This window comes from Thrips palmi, unplaced genomic scaffold (assembly GCF_012932325.1).
Source record: "Thrips palmi isolate BJ-2018 unplaced genomic scaffold, TpBJ-2018v1 HiC_scaffold_5, whole genome shotgun sequence".
Taxonomy (NCBI): domain Eukaryota; kingdom Metazoa; phylum Arthropoda; class Insecta; order Thysanoptera; family Thripidae; genus Thrips; species Thrips palmi.
Window position 1 is genome coordinate 12,940,605 of NW_023144632.1, and position 16,846 is coordinate 12,957,450.

At 63.3% G+C, this 16,846-nt stretch overlaps 3 protein-coding genes across 3 annotated transcripts; all 3 read left to right on the top strand.

Moving 5' to 3' along the window:
• Window positions 1-2,989: 2,989 nt before the first annotated feature.
• Window positions 2,990-4,039, top strand: LOC117651185 (endocuticle structural glycoprotein ABD-4-like; the record flags this gene model as incomplete). The annotated part of the gene is made up of 3 exons (XM_034394993.1): window positions 2,990-3,189; window positions 3,261-3,426; window positions 3,603-4,039. Coding segments are annotated over 3 exons (519 nt in total), but the record flags the coding sequence as incomplete, so codon positions are not given.
• Window positions 4,040-5,787: 1,748 nt separating this feature from the next.
• LOC117650890 (endocuticle structural glycoprotein SgAbd-2-like) lies at window positions 5,788-7,343 on the top strand. Its single transcript, XM_034394527.1, has 3 exons — window positions 5,788-6,171; window positions 6,600-6,718; window positions 6,979-7,343. Exons 1-3 carry the CDS (start codon window positions 6,022-6,024, stop codon window positions 7,274-7,276), a joined length of 567 nt encoding a protein of 188 aa, XP_034250418.1. The 5' UTR covers window positions 5,788-6,021; the 3' UTR covers window positions 7,277-7,343.
• A 3,887-nt stretch (window positions 7,344-11,230) lies between these two features.
• Window positions 11,231-15,263, top strand: LOC117650891 (endocuticle structural glycoprotein ABD-4-like). The gene is made up of 3 exons (XM_034394528.1): window positions 11,231-11,341; window positions 14,076-14,197; window positions 14,599-15,263. The coding sequence occupies exons 1-3, from the start codon at window positions 11,324-11,326 to the stop codon at window positions 14,894-14,896; spliced, it is 438 nt and encodes a 145-aa protein (XP_034250419.1). The 5' UTR covers window positions 11,231-11,323; the 3' UTR covers window positions 14,897-15,263.
• Window positions 15,264-16,846: the final 1,583 nt, after the last annotated feature.

Consider the following 16,846-nt stretch of genomic DNA (forward strand, 5'->3'; position numbering starts at 1 on the left):
CTCCCCGCTGGCCGCGGGCGGGTGGGCCCTCTAGCCGGCCCCGGCCCCCCGGCCCCCCGGCGCCGCCGCAGCAGCGTGGGCTGCACGAAGAAGAATCCAGTGAATCGGATGCAATCACCCACTTGATAGGCTCCAAGTATTTTAAGGCCCTTTTCGCGCACTGATTATTTCTTAAAGGCGCAGTGTGCGGAGTCTGTTTTGGCCGCACTGCAGAAATGTGCGGAGACACGGCAAGAGCTTTTGTCGCGTCCTAGGTGTGCAAGGCAGCGCGAGGTGCCCAAAGGGTCCACAGCCCAGTCCGCAGGGCGTGCCTGGAGGCGCTGCGACTGCCGGGCGCGCCGCGCCGACTGCAACAGGGCATCGAGGTAGCGACGCGGCGCAGCGGGGCCGTTGATTTACTGTCCCTGTGCCCTGCCGCCCTGCCGCCCCGACGAGATGGCCGGGCCGCCATGCCGTCGATAAGGAAGCCGAATCCATCACGTTCGCTCGGTTCGACCATTTTTGCCGTCAAACAGGCGGGCAGCCCGCGGCGTCCTGGCGGCGCAGTCGGTTTCTCAGCACACCGTGCCTCACACCGTGCCTCCCAGCGGCCCGCCCGCCAGGAAGCGCCAGGCCGACAGGCCGCGGCCACGAGTACAGAGTCACGATTATTGTTTTTCGCGCAGCACACCGCGCGGGCCGTGCAGGCCGTGCAGGCCGTCCTGGATGACGGGTGCTTGAGATGGCCGGCGCGACACGGAGCCGCGCGCCGCCGCGGGGGTCCGCCGGGTCCCCCTCCCTCCCGCGCTGCAGCAGGCCAGCAGGCAACGCCCCGCCCCGCCCCGCCCCGGCCCGCGCTGCCCTTGGCCGTGAGATGCAGGCGGGATGCATCGCGACGGCGGGGTGGGGCAGGGCGCTGCATTTCGGGAGGGCCGGGCGGGCCTTGCAGGGCCTGCAGGGCCTGCAGGGCCAAGGGCCGATGGTGGGAGGGCGGGACCGGGCGGGGCCAGGCTATGCAAGCCCAGAACGGCCGGAACGCCGAACACATAGACGCCATATATAAGGCCCGGCCGGAAGGGCACACTCAGTTCGCTATCAACCTCCGCTCAGCCCAGCTCAGCCTCCGCCGTCCCTTCCCCGAGAAGACCGTGCTCGTCCTCCTCGACCCCAAAATGAACGCCCTGGTGAGTGGCCGTCGGTGGCCGTCGACGCACTCCCCTGCTCTTCTTCGCGTTCCCCGGGCGCAACTTTCCTCCGGGGCGCGTCGTTTCCCCCGTTTCCCCCGAGAAGCGTGTAAAAAGAGTGATCGCTGGACGCGCGTGAGAAGGCGCGGGTAGTTTGCAGGCGCTGACCTTTTGGCCGCCTCGTTCTCCGCCTGCTGAATGAGGCTGGGCCGGCCGGGCTGTATGAGGGCGTTACTTCGCGTTACTTCGCGTTACTCCACACCGGGCGCTGCCTTTTCCGTCAGAAACAATGTCGCTCCCATTTTCGTGGTGGAGTCTCGCGCCCGGAGTCTCGGCGGGCCTCGCAGCGGAGTCAGACAATCGAGGGCCCGAATTAAAGCGCGCCGTGACTCCTTGTCACTTCTTTGATTTACTCTTAGCTTAGTCCGCCCGGGGCCTTGCCGCCTAAGTCGCGGGCCCGATCACCCAGTCCGACTTGAGTCCGCGACAACCTATCTCAGAACAGTGAACGCTAGTCCGCGCCCTGGCCGCCGGGCCAGCCGAAAGACATGCTCGTGAGCCGTTCGCCCGATTGCCCTGCTGCTCGCCCTGGGTCCGACCGCACTGGCCCCGGTAGGCCGCCACGGACTCATCCTAGTTTTGTAGCTTATTCGAGCTTATTCGGCCCGCGCGCTTCATTACTCCGCGTCGTAAAGTTTTACGCCCCGCACGACGCGGCGCGGCGCGTCTCCCTGCCGTCGATGGCGGCTGTAAAGTGCAGCAAACGCGGAGAGGGGCGTCGCTGCATGACAAGCAGGCGGCTCGCGGCCGGCACCGCCGAAACGCCGCGACGACGAAACGTCGAAACGTCGAAACGCGCCGAAACGACGAGACGGCCAGACGTCGCTGTGCCCTGTCATTGTCTGAAGGATGGCCCCGGAGAGGCCGCGGCCGCCGTGGTCACGGTGGCCCGCTGGTGGCTCACTGGTGGTGGTGGGCGCGCGGAGGAGTCACGGAACCTGTTTTTGACTCGGGTTTTGTCACACCACCGGTTCCATGCAGATGGGCTGCAGTGTCCAAAGAGGGCGATGAACCGTCGGCGCGTTGGCGGCGCGTTGGCGGCGTGCTCACGGGGACCCCTGCCTGCAGGGCCGCCCGGAGGGCCCGGAGGGCCGCCCTGACGCAAGCCGCGACCGTGAAAAGAAATGCAGCGGGACGAACGACGCGCCCCGCCGCGCCCCGCCGCGCCCAGAGGTCGGCGCATTGTGTCGATGCAGTCCGCTCCAGCCCTGCAGCCCGCGGCCCGACTGCGGCCTGCAGCGCTCTAACGGGGCCCTTCGCGGCCGCGCCTGCTCGCGGCCCCGCGCCAGGCTCGTTCCGAGCGGCGTTGTCTCGTCGGGCTGTCTCTCTCGCACTCGAACGCGACGCCCCACGGGTGCGAGAGAGAGAGGCCTGAGCACCCACTGCAGAAAGCTCATCGCCATCTGCATATTCATCGAACGGCCCGTGTAGCGCCGTGTCCGTCGACTCGCAGGACTCCGGCGCCCGCTCAATCCCACTAAATCCCTCTCCCCCTCTCCGCCCCTCTCGGTGGCGAGCCACTTGTTTCTCACGTTCAGGGCAGCGACCTTGGGCCGCCGACACACTGGAAGACCGCTAGCCTGTCTGGGCTGGCTGGGCTGGCTGGGCTATGGCTGGGCTCGCCGCGAGGGCCGACACGGGGCGTGGCGGTAATGCAGTGCCTGTTGCAGGTGTTGTGCACCCTGGCCCTGGCCTCCCTCGCCACCGCCCGGCCGCAGTTCAACCAGTACCAGCAGCAGCTACAGCAGGTGCAGCAGCAGCAGAGGCAGTACTACCAGCAGCCCCAGCAGTACGTGCAGCAGCCCCAGCAGTACGTCCAGCAGCCCCAACAGTTCGTGCAGCCCCAGCAGTACGTGCAGCCCCAGCAGCAGTTCGCGTTCCGGGACGATGCCGCCAGCAGCACCACCCCCATCCCCATCCTGAGCTACGTCAACGAGATCAACCCTGACGGCTCCTACCACTACAGGTGGGTGCACATCCAACCGGCCAACGTGTTGCGGCCGGCGTGCGTCTTGACAGCCTGCTTTGCTTCCGCAGCTACGAGACCGGCAACGGCATCAAGGCCGACGAATCCGGCAAGATCAACAACGCCGGCCAGGAGAACGAGGCGCTCGCCGTGCAGGGCTCCTACTCGTACGTCGGCGACGACGGCCAGACCTACTCCGTGCAGTACGTCGCCGACGAGAACGGCTTCCAGCCCCAGGTAGGGTCCCCTGTGCCGCTTGGCGCCGCTTGGCGCCGCTTGGCGCCGTGCCCCGTCCAAACGCAGCCAATCAGCTGGACGGTCACGGCCAACCGGCCCCCCGTTGCCGACCCAGCCCGGACGGCGCCAAGTTTGAATCCAAATGCCACTTTCTGATGCACTTTTCCTTCTTCCAGGGCGCCCACCTCCCCACCCCTCCCCCGATCCCCGCCGAGCTCCAGAAGGCCATCGACGAGCACCTCGCCGCCCTGGCCACGGCCGCCCCCGCCGAGGAGGAGCTGCAGGGCAGCACCCCGGACCAGCGGTATTTCCCCCAACGCCACTTCTAGGCTGCCACCGAGACCGCGAGACTGACTCAGGGAGACCAATGTGATAAAAGAGGGCCTTCGAGGAGGCGAGACGGAAGGGGGGCCGGACGGGGACTCCGACTGCCCCGTCCGGGCGGAGTCCGGAAGGAACATGATGTGCCATAGTGACCGGTACAACAGGTGCCTCCACAACATGACGGGTACAAAGGGTACCAAGCAGGAGAGGCCCACCACAGCGCCTTGCAAACAGACTGAAAAACTCACGCACTGCACGCACTGGAATAAGTATCTAATGATGGACGGTAGCATAGTTTAAAAGGAAATATTTTGTAATGAAAAATAAGGCATGAATAAATTGAAAACCAAATTCCGCTGACTATGTTGTTTTACACATACTTCAACCACCCATCCCTAGAAAGCTACAATCAGATGGGACTTTTGGGCCTAGCCACGTCAATTACGATATGGCTGCAGAGCAATTTTCCCAAAACAAAATGGCTGAATCTGTTAATTTTTTTTAATATTTTATTAAAAATTTGAAAATAACCAACACGATAAAGAAAATTTCAGCGAAAGAGGGCACCCCGGCGAACCGGCCCTCTTCCCTGCGGGAGTGGTGCTCACCAGACAGTTCCCCCATCTCATCACAGGAGCAACCTCAGAGTTAAACCGCAGTGGCCCCGTCATTGGTCACGTCATCTGTGATGTGGAGGAGTCCTCTCATAGTAGGCCAGGCTGCCACCTTTCCCAGTAGTCGGGTTTCGATCCCCGGCCCCCTTCCCACTCAGGGGCCATGCTACTGGTACTCAGGAGTCTGCGTCACCCTGCCCAGCAGCGGAACCACTGGGCTATGAGAGGCACGCTGGCAGACGGCCGATTTTGTATACTTGAACCGCCTTCTTGCGATGCAAGCTTGGTCAAAATATTCGATCCCGTACTGGGTATCGCACCCCGGACTTTGCAGTCGGGAACCGACGCCTCTGCGCTCTCGGCCACCACGGCCCATGGGTGACTTTGTGCGAAGGGGAGCCTTTGAAGCCGCTGGTCCGAACCGTAAAGTCAGACAAAAAGAGCGGGAAGCTGGTATTCGATCGCTCGATCCGCGTGTAGGATTGAATCATCTCTACACGTTCGGCCACCGCGGCTCACCGGGTGAGCCGAGTGGCGCAACGGGTCCAAACCGCATCGGGAAAGTCACTCCCAAAATATAAAGAATTGCTGGGTGTCGAACCCTAGCCCCTGGAGATGCGGGTCGACGCCTCTGCGCTCCCGGCCTGGGATCCGACGTCTCTATGCTCTCGGCCACCACGGTTCATATGGATGAGATTGTGGAACGAAGTCCTTTGAAGCCATGGGTTCGAACCGCAATGGTACAGTCAGTAAAAATGTGCGAGTGCTGGGAATCGATCGCCCGATCCGAGCGCCGAATACGTATGCCTTTCCGCACTGGGCCAATTCTGTGGCCGGTGTGAGGTGACTGTGTTGCCCCAATGACTATACCCTGGATGCGGAAGTGAAGTAGAGGGGTAGGTTTCTAGTGCAGGTGAAATTTGGCCAGGCCCGACAAAAGAAGGTCCGACACGATATACTCCCAAGCCGCGGTCGGCCGGTGCTTGAACTTGCGCGCCTTGTTGGCCGCGGCGGGGCAGGCGGGGCGGGTCGCGGGGTCGAGCAGCTGACTGCAGTGCCTTCGCGGCTGGACTGCGCCACTGGGCCGGTGTGCGTACCGACAGGCACCGGCCGCGCGGCCCGCTAGCGGAGCTCCGCCGAGAATCAGTCATCCCGATAGGCCGGTAGGCCGAAAGGGCATGCAGGTAGCGGCGTCGCGGCGCCGCGGCGCACTGCTGGCTGACTTGCCGCTGCCCCGCCACTTTTTTCGGCCGCCCGACCACCTTCACCTACACGGTGTACTACACGGTGCAGCCCCCTCCCCCGCCCCGCCGGCCCCGCCGGCCCCGACCGCGGAATCCTGGAAACGTGTCGCGGAGCCCCGCCGCGTGCAGTTTGCAGTTTGCAGTTTTATCGACTAGCACACCCGCAGCGCCAGCGCGCGCCAGCGCCAAGGCAGCTTTGTTTTGGGGCACCGCCATTTGTCAACCACTCGGCTTCGGCTGCCTGACGGCGAGCCTCACGGCCTGACTGCCTGCACCGACGGCAACCCCTACCCGGCTGCACCTCCACGCTGCACCACGGCCACCATGACCACCGCCGTGGAGGGGGTGGCAGTGCGTCGCGGTGCATACGCAGTGCGAGGGTCCGCCAAGTGAAATCCCCCAGCGAATAAAAGATGGCGCACCCCGGCACGGGCGCCAGTGCGTCGCGTACCCGCGCTGCAGTCACTTCTCTAGTCCAGCTTGACCAGCTTCCCACATCGCGGTCGTCGGTCCCCGTCAGAGTCAAGTCCCTCAAGATGCTGTTCGCCCTGTTCATCGCGGTGGTGAGTACGCGGCAGCGAAAGACCGCCACCACGCGGCCGACTGCCAACCCGAAGGGCGCGCCCCTCAAAACTCTTCTCGGAGTTCCGCCTTCCGCATTCAGGGAATAGGAGCATTGAGGAAAGTGAGTGAGACATCACTGCCGTGCTTCGCGCTACGCGCTTCTCGTCGCGCGGGCTGGCGGCGTGCCACGCCGCCACGCCGCCTCGTTCCGCCTCCACCTCGCCTCCGGCCGCGTGGCCCAGTGAACCAACCCTCGCCGCGAGCTGGGCCGTTATCACTGCATTGTAGGTACTGTCACTCGCGCAAGAAATGAGCCAGGCACCCCATGACTGGTGCTGAGCGTGCAAATGGCAGTGCGTTCCCGGCTCGCTTCGTTCGCGACGGGTTGGCGTCGTGGTGATGTGCCGCCCCACCTTCCCGGTTGCAGGCGCTGTTCTCCGCGGCGGGTGCAGCCCCGCAGCAGAGGCCGCCCGCGCCCGCGCAGCAGGACATCCCCATCATCAAGCAGGAGTCCAAGATCAACGACGACGGCTCCTTCCAGTGGTCGTGAGTATACGCCGTCGCTACTCCATGCCGAGGAGTGTCTTGGAGCGCCTTGGCCCGCCTTGGCGCCGGGAGGTACCGCCGTGCTGGACCGGACCGGACGCTCGCCGGCCCTTGGACTTCCCCGCCCTTCCTGGCCCTTCCTGGCCCTTCCTGGGACGCGGCGTCGATACCCCGCGCGCCCCGCGCAGTGCCGCGGAGTAGCGCCGCGGACCCCCTTCCGCCTAGGCGGCCTTGACGGCCTTGGCGTCGTGTGTCCGCAGCTACGAGACGGGCAACGGCATCGCCGCCAGCGAGCAGGGGTCCCTGAAGAACGCGGGCAACCCCGAGACCGAGGCGCTGTCCGTGCAGGGCCAGTTCTCGTACACGGCGGACGACGGCACCCCCATCCAGCTGCAGTACCTCGCCGACGAGAACGGCTTCCAGCCCCAGGGCGCGCACCTGCCCACGCCGCCGCCCACCCCGGAGGCCATCCTTAAGGCCCTGGAGTGGAACGCGGCGCACCCCGAGCAGGACAACGAGGGCGGCCCCGCGCCCCCGCCCCCCAGGGCGGGTCGCTAGTGGATGCGAACATTGGAACTGAACTCTAAAATAAAATGCTTGATGAGGTGCTCATTGATACGGGTAAGACGCGCGCAGTTGTCATTTCGGGTGGGTTCCCAGTGGTGCAGCAGCAGTCCCCACCCCGACACACTCAGCAACGCCGACTCGGCACAAGACTGAGAGAAGGAAGCCTCGCAGCACGGCATGCCGCGGCAGGGTGGGGGCCCAACACGCGAGTGTATAAATGTCACACATGCATTCAATCTCTCTCGCCCCACACACGCGTGGCCACACACCTGTAGCGCACCGCGCCGAGACACTGCCGATCACAGCCTCCGCATAAACATCACGTTTGTGCCTCCCCGACCTTTCCCCCTCCCCCTTTCCCCGGTGGCAGGCGAGTAAATTAGGATTACCCGCGTCGCGATGCGCCACCGCGCGACGCTTCGCTGTTGTGACTCGATGAAGTAATGAGGAATCGTAATAAATCTCGGACTTGAGGGTGGCGAGCAGGAGCGGCGGCAGGAGCAGAGCGCGCGGCCGGGCGAAAGCGTGTCAAGGCCCCGCGCCCCGCCGATATCGCGCACGCTCGCGCACGCGGCTGGAAGCTGGAATTGAAACATTGAGGATTAGCCGCCAGTAATGGCACTGCACTGCCACCGGCCCAGCCGCCCGGCCGCCTGGCCGCCCAGCGCGCTCTCCTCGCGGGGCCGCGCCGTGGCGAGCAGCGCCCCGCGGTCAGGCCGCAGTCCAGCATCAGCACCGGCTTTGCTTCGAAAACGCTGCAGCTGCAGCCTTCGCCGTCCTTGTCCGGCAGCGAATTATGAAGCAGGCGAAGCAGGCCGGCAGACGAGCGGCGGAGATGCGCTGCGGGACGGCCTGGCCCGGCCGTCGCGTCCTCGTGGGGCCCCAACACACCAACTTCTCGATGAGACGCTTACAAACACATTCGAACACAGCCTTTCAAAATGGGCCTTTTTCGTGGTCTGAAGCGCGGCAATCCCTTCGTGCTGGCAGCGAGGGCCGTTTGGCCCTTGCGTGCCGTCAAAGAAGAACCACTGCGTGCGGCTGCAGGGCGACGTCTCGGTGGACTTTCGTGACCGGGCAGCCGAGTCCATCAGACACGGCTTACGTCAGAAAAGGGAACATTTGCAGCCGACGGCCTACTTGTGCTACACATTTACGCCACGAAAACGAACAGAAGAAACATTTCTCTCTGCTCCGCGAGGTGAGACACACTGGACAAAGCGAGGCGTGTTTTTTCCCGATTTCTGGAGACGCGCGAGAGACCTTCGCGACGCGCGAGTCGGAATGCCGCGCCGCTGCTGCGCGGCCTCCTCTCCTCATCTTCCTCCGAATACAGCAATCGAGTCGCCGCAGCGCGCCGCAGCGCGAGGAGTGTGTGTCCGCGCATATCAAGCACGCTTGAGACACTTGCCAAGGAAAAACGCGGTGACGCGTCAGCGCGCGTCGAGCCAGAGGAGCACGCCGGGGAAAGTCTGGGCAGCGACAAATTATTTCATACCTGAGACGTGCAGGAAATTTTCAACTTGTGAGGCCACGCGCCTGAGTGAACTTTACATTGGCAATGATCTTTGCCGTGTCCGGCAAACCGCGGCAAACCGCGGCAAACCGCGCTGCGCTCCGCGCGTCCGCTCGTCGTTTCACTGAAAAGGCAAGGGCAAGCCAACTGCCACCAACAACGCGATATTTTTTTAAAATGAAGAGGCAATGCGGAATGTACCCATTTTCAAGTCAACAACTACATTTCTCCCCTCTCAAACCGAAGGAGGCAGGTCGCGGCCACAAAACACGGTGTGGCTTTCAGCCAACAATTTCAGAAAATCACCGTTTTTGCTGACTTTGAGCGGTCACTGCATCCAATTTAGTTGCGGTCAAAGGCCTTCCTCGACGCCTTACTATACTGAAGACCCTACTCTTTCATGCCCCGCCTCGGGAAGGCTTTGACCGCTGATAGTTTGGGAGCAGTGGTCTCGCAAAAATGGTCAAAAAGTGAATGAATTTCAGAAAATCACCGTTTTTGCTGACTTTGAGCGGTCACTGCATCCAATTTAGTTGCGGTCAAAGGCCTCCCTCGACGCCTTACTATTCTGAAGACCCTACTCTTTTATGCCCCGCCTCGGAAAGGCTTTGACCGCTGATAGTTTGGGAGCAGTGGTCTCGCTAAAATGGTCGAAAAGCGAATGAATTTCAGAAAATCACCGTTTTTGCTGACTTTGAGCGGTCAGTGCATCCAATTTAGTTGCGGTCAAAGGCCTCCCTCGACGCCTTTCTATTCTGAAGACCCTACTCTTTCATGCCCCGCCTCGGGAAGGCTTTGACCGCTGATAGTTTGGGAGCAGTGGTCTCGCTAAAATGGTCGAAAAGCGAATGAATTTCAGAAAATCACCGTTTTTGCTGACTTTGAGCGGTCAGTGCATCCAATTTAGTTGCGGTCAAAGGCCTCCCTCGACGCCTTACTATTCTGAAGACCCTACTCTTTCATGCCCCGCCTCGGGAAGGCTTTGACCGCTGATAGTTTGGGAGCAGTGTTCTCGCTAAATTGGTCAAAAGTGCAATGATTATCTTGAGTTGGGTACCCCTTGCCAGAGACCGCTTCAGACTTCTGGGCGACACTCCCCCCCCCTTTTCCCCTTTAGCCGCGCCTGAGCTGGTCCGTGCGTGGCGCACCACCAGCGTGGCGTCGGCCGGTCGGCGCGCTGTTCGATTGTTCCGCGTGGGTGCGAGTGGCGCGGAGTGGCGTCGAGAGACCTGGTGTGTGTGAGTGTGCCACACAGTGTGCCCGCGTGGCCCGGCCGGCCGGTCGTTCATTTGTCACTGGCCGGGTCAATGCCGCGCCATCATTGCCCCCGTGGCCCGTGGCCCCCGTGGTCCCCGTGTCACAACGGCGTGCCGCCCGTGCCCCACTGGGTCCACTGGGTCAGGCCGTCCACGCGGCCAGCCCGCCAGCGACCACCAAAGAAAGGAACCGAGGAGCAAAATAAACGAGCCCCGGCTCCGGTCGTGTCGTGTCGTGTCGTGGCGAGGCGGGGCGGAGCGGGGCGGACAAGTAGGGCGCTCAAATTTCGGCCGTTGAACGCGCGGCCGTCCTTGGGGAGGGCCTCGGGGAGGGCGAACAGCGCACGACAGCGGCGCCGTGACGTAAACGCCTCCCCGAAACGACGAGGCATGACGTCCTCTTCAGCCGACGGACATGCAGTCATGTAACGTGGCATTGTACACGTACGGAGCACCACGCCGAGCTGAGTGCGTTCCTCACATTGATCCGGGTGCGAGACGGCGGGGGAGGGGAGGGGGAAGCGAATTGAAAATGGGGCGGCCCGTGCACGGCGCCGCCCACCCGTTGAAAGTAAACGTATTTAGAGCGCCTCGGACCGCGGCCACGGGGGTGGCTATTGCGCGACAGCGCGACACTTCAACGCGCAGCGGTCCAGCCAGCCTGCAGCGTGCACACATTATGCGAGCAGCAATCTGCGAGCCGGCCGCGCGGAGCTCTCGCTCTTGGCTGCTACGCATGCTACGCATTGGTGCGCGGACCAATGGCCACCCCGGCCAGCCCAGATACCCTCCCGGGACGATCCCCAGGCCACCCCAGAAGCCCAGCGCCCAGCCACTGTGAGGACTTTCCCGGTGCAGCCCACTCTGCAGCCTGCGCCGCCACCCTGAGGTCCCCGAGGTCCCCGAGGCCCCCGAGGCCCCCGAAGCTGACGGCGTGGTCGGGGCGGTGGTCGGCGGCCGGGCGATGCCGGCAGGGCGGCCATCCCCGGCGCCAGGCCGCGGCCCCGCGGCTCCGCGGCCACGCCCTCCCCTCCCGCGGCCGGCGGGGAAGGTCGGGGAGGGCGCCGCGCGGAGAGGGGCCGAGGGGCGGAGGGGGCGGGGCGGGGCGAGGGTGGGGACGGCGCACTACTTCCAGCGCGGCAGCGCGGCAAGGCGGGTAGGGGGCGCCGAGCCGCCGGCCGAATTAGTCTGATATATAAGCTGGCGCATGGCCGCCGCGGCGAGTACTGTCCGTTTATTGTGTCGAGGTGGAGTACCGTCGTCGCCATGAGCCGAGTCGCCGTGGTGAGTCCGCTCTAATTGGATCACTACCGGGAGAGAGTGCCGACCGGCGGAGCCGCCCGCGTCTGTAGTGTGTGTGAGAGAGCGCGCGCGCGCGTGTGTGGGTGGTCGGGTGTGAATGTGTTAGTGCGCGCGCCGAGCGGGGTGTGCCAAGGTGTGGGCGGTTTAGTTTTCGGACTTTGCTTGTTTGAAGTCGAGGCAAAGCTGTGGGCGCTGGCTTTCCAGGATATTGATTCAGGAGTGAGGCCCAGCAGTAGATTGTTGCATTCGTCCTCGAAGCCAGCTGTTCTTAACGGGAGCGAGATGATTGGAAGTTCATCTTGGAGTGCAATCGATTCGAGGGGCATAGGCCCTGCAGATCGGGACATTCCAGCTCTTCGACCATCTTCGACTCCCCGCCGGCCTCCGCTCCGCAGCCTTGTGTCTCCGCCGCCGACAAACTTTTTTTTATTTGCCTTTGACTCAGCACGTCGTGGACGTCGTGACACTGTCGCGACAGTCGCATCAAATCAAGTGACGAAAAGAAAAAGTGCCACTAGTGCCAGTGAAAGAGACATCAACGCACGGGCCTTGCTGGGCCCCCCAGCCGCACCATCACGCCTCGCTCCGCCACGCCCTGCCACGCCACGCAGTGCTCATAACGTAACGTGTTGTAACCCCGAACAATAAGCACTCGTGTCGAAACAGTTCGGCATTGATTTGGGAACGGAGAAAGAAGGCGATAGTTTTTTGGAAAACACGCCGTGCCCGTCGCCGTCGTGTTTGATGGCGATTGGCTGGTCGATAGTCGAAGGCAATCCGCGCGGCCTTCCCGACGATGCGCGGCGATCGTAAGAACGTCGCAATTCGTCCAGCCCTCGTGCGCCTTCGCTGTGCCTCGCTTCGGGTGCCTTCGGGCGCCTCGCCCCGCCTCGCCTTCGCCGTCCCTCGGCCGTTCCCGGCGGCGCACCGCGCACCGAGCACCGCAGCCATAACAGCGCCGTGCCGCTCCGGCCGCGAATCGCGAGTGGCACCCTCGGATAGCATCAATCGCATCCATCTGATCCACCCGGCTCACGAAGCGGCTCGGCTCGGCTCGGCTCGGCCCGGCCGGATTAGCAGAGCTCGCTATATCAATTACTGGCCTTCTTTGCCCCCTTCCCCCACCCCCGCCCCAGCCGGGTGCCCCGCCGGCTCAACTTCGACCTTTCCCGCGCCCCGCCCGCATTGCTTCATAAAGGCGCTGCCACTTGGCGGCCGCCCCGCCCCGCCCCGCCCCGCCCCGCTGCTGGGAAACGGGACTGTTCAATCTCCGAAGGCACTTTCCCAGCCAGGTGTCTATCACGCCTGTGTCGAAGTGGCGAGGCGCGGCGAGGCCTGGCGGAGCTCATGCTCATCCCGAGGGAGGCTGCCATCCTGGCAGAGGCCGGTCCGCCACGAAAGGACACGAAAGGACACGAAAGTGGGCCGCGTGTGTTGTGTGAGGTCGGACGGTGAGGACGGTAAGGACGGTGAGGACACCGGGAGGGGCGCAGGGCGAGGCCAGGCGGCCAGGCTGCCAGGCCGAGGGCCCAGATTGCGATCAGCTCATCCAGACAGCACCGCGGGGCGCGGCGTGGCGTGGCAGGGCGTGGCGGGGCGTGGCGAGGCGTGGCGGGGCGCGGCGGCGGGTGGGGCACTTTGGCAATATGTTAACTCGTACACTGAGCACAAACTCACCGGCGTTCGGTTTCGTCAAAAAGGATTCACTCCTCCGCTCCAGGTCGGTCCGACAGCGGACAGCCGCGAACTCTGGCCTCGGTGGGCCGAAAATAGGTACCCGGAAAAGGTGTGGGAGAGAGGCGCCTGGGCGACCTTGGGATCCGGTTTCTAATTACATCGTTGGAAGGTGACAAGACCGCCGACCGTAGTAATAACGAGTTCGGTTCTTTTTTCAGCACGTGCTCTCCTCGCTGTTTTCCCTTTCTTCTTGGACTCGGCAGAACCGTTGCCCAACTCGGCCACTCTCGGTGCTCGCGCTTTGGCCGCTGTGCCTGCTCGTCCCACGAGGCCCGCCCGCGGCCCGCGGCCCGCGCCGCCATCGGCGGCCATCAGGACGGCGGCCGGGACAGTTCGGGGCAGTTTCCGCCAAAGTGGCGAATCCGGTTCTGTCCGCACGGCGCTGCGCCCCCGCTGCAGCTGCGTGAGGCGCGGCACCACGCCGCCCACCAAACAGAGCCAAGCAGAGGGCCGAGATGAGGGCTCGCGCGTCCTTGGCGGGAGAGAGGGGCGGGGAGGCGGCGGGGCTCGGCCGCGTCGGCTGCGTCGGCTGCGTCGGCGCGAGCCCTCATTGACCTTTGCGGTTAACCGAATTATTGTTTCGACTTCGACCCAGACAGACAGGCGCGCGCCTGATCCGCACGCGCTCATCCCGTCTCTCGTGATGGCCAGCACGCCGAATGGCCCAGTACTGCCGAGGCCCCGAACCCGAACACGGCCCGCCAGAACCCGAACGCCGAGCCGAAGGGCCCCGAACGGCCGCCGCGGCGCGCGATACAGCGCCGTGATACGCACGAACGAATCCCAGTTCGCGCAGTTCGCACGGATAATTTCCCTCGGGGAACGCGGCGCGGCGCTCCCGTGTTACGCCCCCTCCCCTCCCCTCCCCTCCCCGCTCCGCGCTGCGCCGTGGGAAACGCGCCCACCAGTCTGAATGCAGCGGCCGGGACAGGGACCCCTGTTTCGACTCGGTTCTAATTTGTTGGTGTGCGTGTTTCAGTTGGTAGCCCTGTCCGCGCTGGTGGCCGTGGCGCTGGCCGCGCCCCAGCAGCCCAACACCACGCCCATCCCCATCATCAGGCTGGAGAACGACGCCACCCCTGACGGCACCTACCGGTTCAGGTCAGTACACTGTCAGTACACCACCAGTGGTCCACCGCTGCACTGTGCCACGTTGGCGGTCGGCAGTCGGCGTGGCCGTGACGAGCAGGCCGCCGTCGGAACGGACAGGTCACTCAGTCCACGGCGCGGCGGTACGCGGCGGTCGCTCAGTGCGGCGGTCGGAAGCGGAGGTCCATCCGTCATGCCGTGCACGCCAGGCACGCCAGGCACGCCGCGGCGAGACGGCGAGACAGCTTGGCGCCTTGGCGCCCTGGCGCCCTGGCGGCTGGGCCGCCTTGCGTCACCGCCATGGCCTAATTACAACGAGGCCCTCCAAGACCAAAGACTGGCAGTCGATCTCCAAGCCCGCGAAGCCGCTTTCAGGCCTTTCAGGTGTCACTCTGCCCCCTACTCTGTTGCAGCTACGAGACGGGCAACGGCATCCAGGCGCAGGAGCAGGGCCGCCTCAACAACGTGGGCACCCCCGACGAGGGCAACTCGGTGCAGGGCTCCTTCTCGTACACGGGCCCCGACGCCGTGCAGTACGCCGTCCAGTACACGGCCGACAACGAGGGCTTCGTGGCGCAGGGCGCGCACCTGCCCACGCCGCCACCCATCCCCGCCGAGCTCGCCAGGGCGCTGGAGGAGGCGGCCCGCCAGCCCGACCCCAACGACGGCGGCCAGTACCAGCCCAACCTGTACGGCAACCAGGGCCGCTAGTGCTAGCCAGCTAGCGCGCTAGCGCCAGCCCCGGACCGCACCACCACAGCGATGCAGCCACCGCAGCATCGCAGCCACCAGACGGCGCCACCGTGTCAACTGCCTTAGGTTCAGCAAACAGCCCTCAGTCTTTATTTAACTATCGATATCATCTCAAAAATTTGTTCCTCCTGCTGCAGTTGTTTTACTTTCTCCTGAAATATGTCTGCCCTGTAGTGGTGGTGCGGTCACCGGCTACCCCGGGGCCGCTGGGTGGGGAGGGGACGCAGCCTCGCAGCCTTCCGGCGTGTCCGCCCCCGCGCCGCGGACCCGGAACCCGCCTTCCGCCCCTCTGTAAATACAACCATCTCACCAACAAAAGACCAAAGCTCGACTTGCTCCTTTGTGTTCATTGCATTCCCCCACCACCCCGGTCCCGCGCGCCACACTACCACGCACCACACACGCCGCGTACGCCACGGGCCGAAATGCCAAGCGGTCCTCGAGGCATCCGCCGCCATTCGGAGCAGCGGAGCCGAGCGGAGCCGAGCGGAGCAGACCGATGCAATGTGAGATACCAGCCAGGATGGTGGCGAGCTCATTGGTCACAACGAGGAACACCGCCCCGTCGTTGCGACACGTCGTACAACAGGCACCGCGATCAAAGAGTGTCACCGCGACAGGCCAAGTCATCCAGCGTCCGAAGCACCGGACCTTTAATTTCAATAATCTGGCGTCGGTCACGCAGAAAAAAATGCTTGTTTTGGAAAAAAAAATCTTTTCCGCTAAAAAATAAGTTAGGCTATAGAAATTGTACCGGCATCCGGAAGCACGACTCTCGAGCGTTGCGTTCATTATTTTTATTTAGGTAGACCCTTGGTTAGACAGGAAATAGGTGTGCGTCAAAATTTTAGGTTGGTGGTCCAGTTCAGGCTGGTCTATATTGAGCTGCTCCGCAAAATTTGTTGGCTCTGCCAATGAGCCCGATAATTTTATCGAATTATTTTTACTGTGTCTTCAAGACTCAATATTAGTGCATCTATTAAATGTTTAAGAAAAATCTCCATGCAAGGAACGTTGGAAGCAGATGATACTCGTCTGGTGCTGTCCTCACTTGGTTTCTGGACTCTTGAGTATAAGCTAGCTGACACCTTTAAGTGTCTCGTAATGTTCTAGGTATGTTTTGAAGTAGTAAAGGTATCATCTGCTAAAAAGACGAAAGGCGAAAAGATAGGGCCACAGCTGTCGCCCGTAGGCCGTTCAATGAAAAGGCAGCCTCTCCCAGGCGCGGTTTAAGGAGCCCCCGACAGGAGGGAAAAAGGGGGGGGGGATTGTGTATATTTTGCATACCTACAGGGGCATATGATGCTGGTTATGCCTACTATCAGGCGTTTTGCCCCCCCCCCTAAACCGGCGCCGAGCGCCGCGCAGGGCGGGACGGCGGCAGTGGTCCCAGTTGGTCCCAGTGGGCCCAAGTAGGCCCCAGGACACCAGCTGCGGGCGCTCGTTGCGCTACGGCACGCGCCACGGCGGCATACTCCGTACTCCGGTTGACGGGCGTCTCCGGTCGGCGCGCCCTGGTGCTCGCGGTGTCGCGGCGTTGCGACAGGCCCGTGCCGTCAGGCAGGCTGCACGAGGACCAGGCATACCCAGAAGTCGCTCAGGGAGGACGCCAGTTTGCCCCCGCGGACCGGCATCAGGTCTCGCGCTCGCGAAACTAGGGCGGGTGTGGGCGGTTCAGCACCACCTTTTTGGCCAGTCCGGTCTCGATTTGGGGTCGAGGTCGAGGATTCATCACACCCGCGGTCGGAGTGGCGCGGTGCAAGGGCCCCCAGGGATCAGCCGACCGACTGACAGATTCGAGGAGCAATTCTCAAGTTACAAGACCATAGTCTGAAGACGCACATACTTGATAAGTTGAAGATGCCTGATTTAAAGCAGAGTTTTACCGTATCACTGACGCACGTCGCC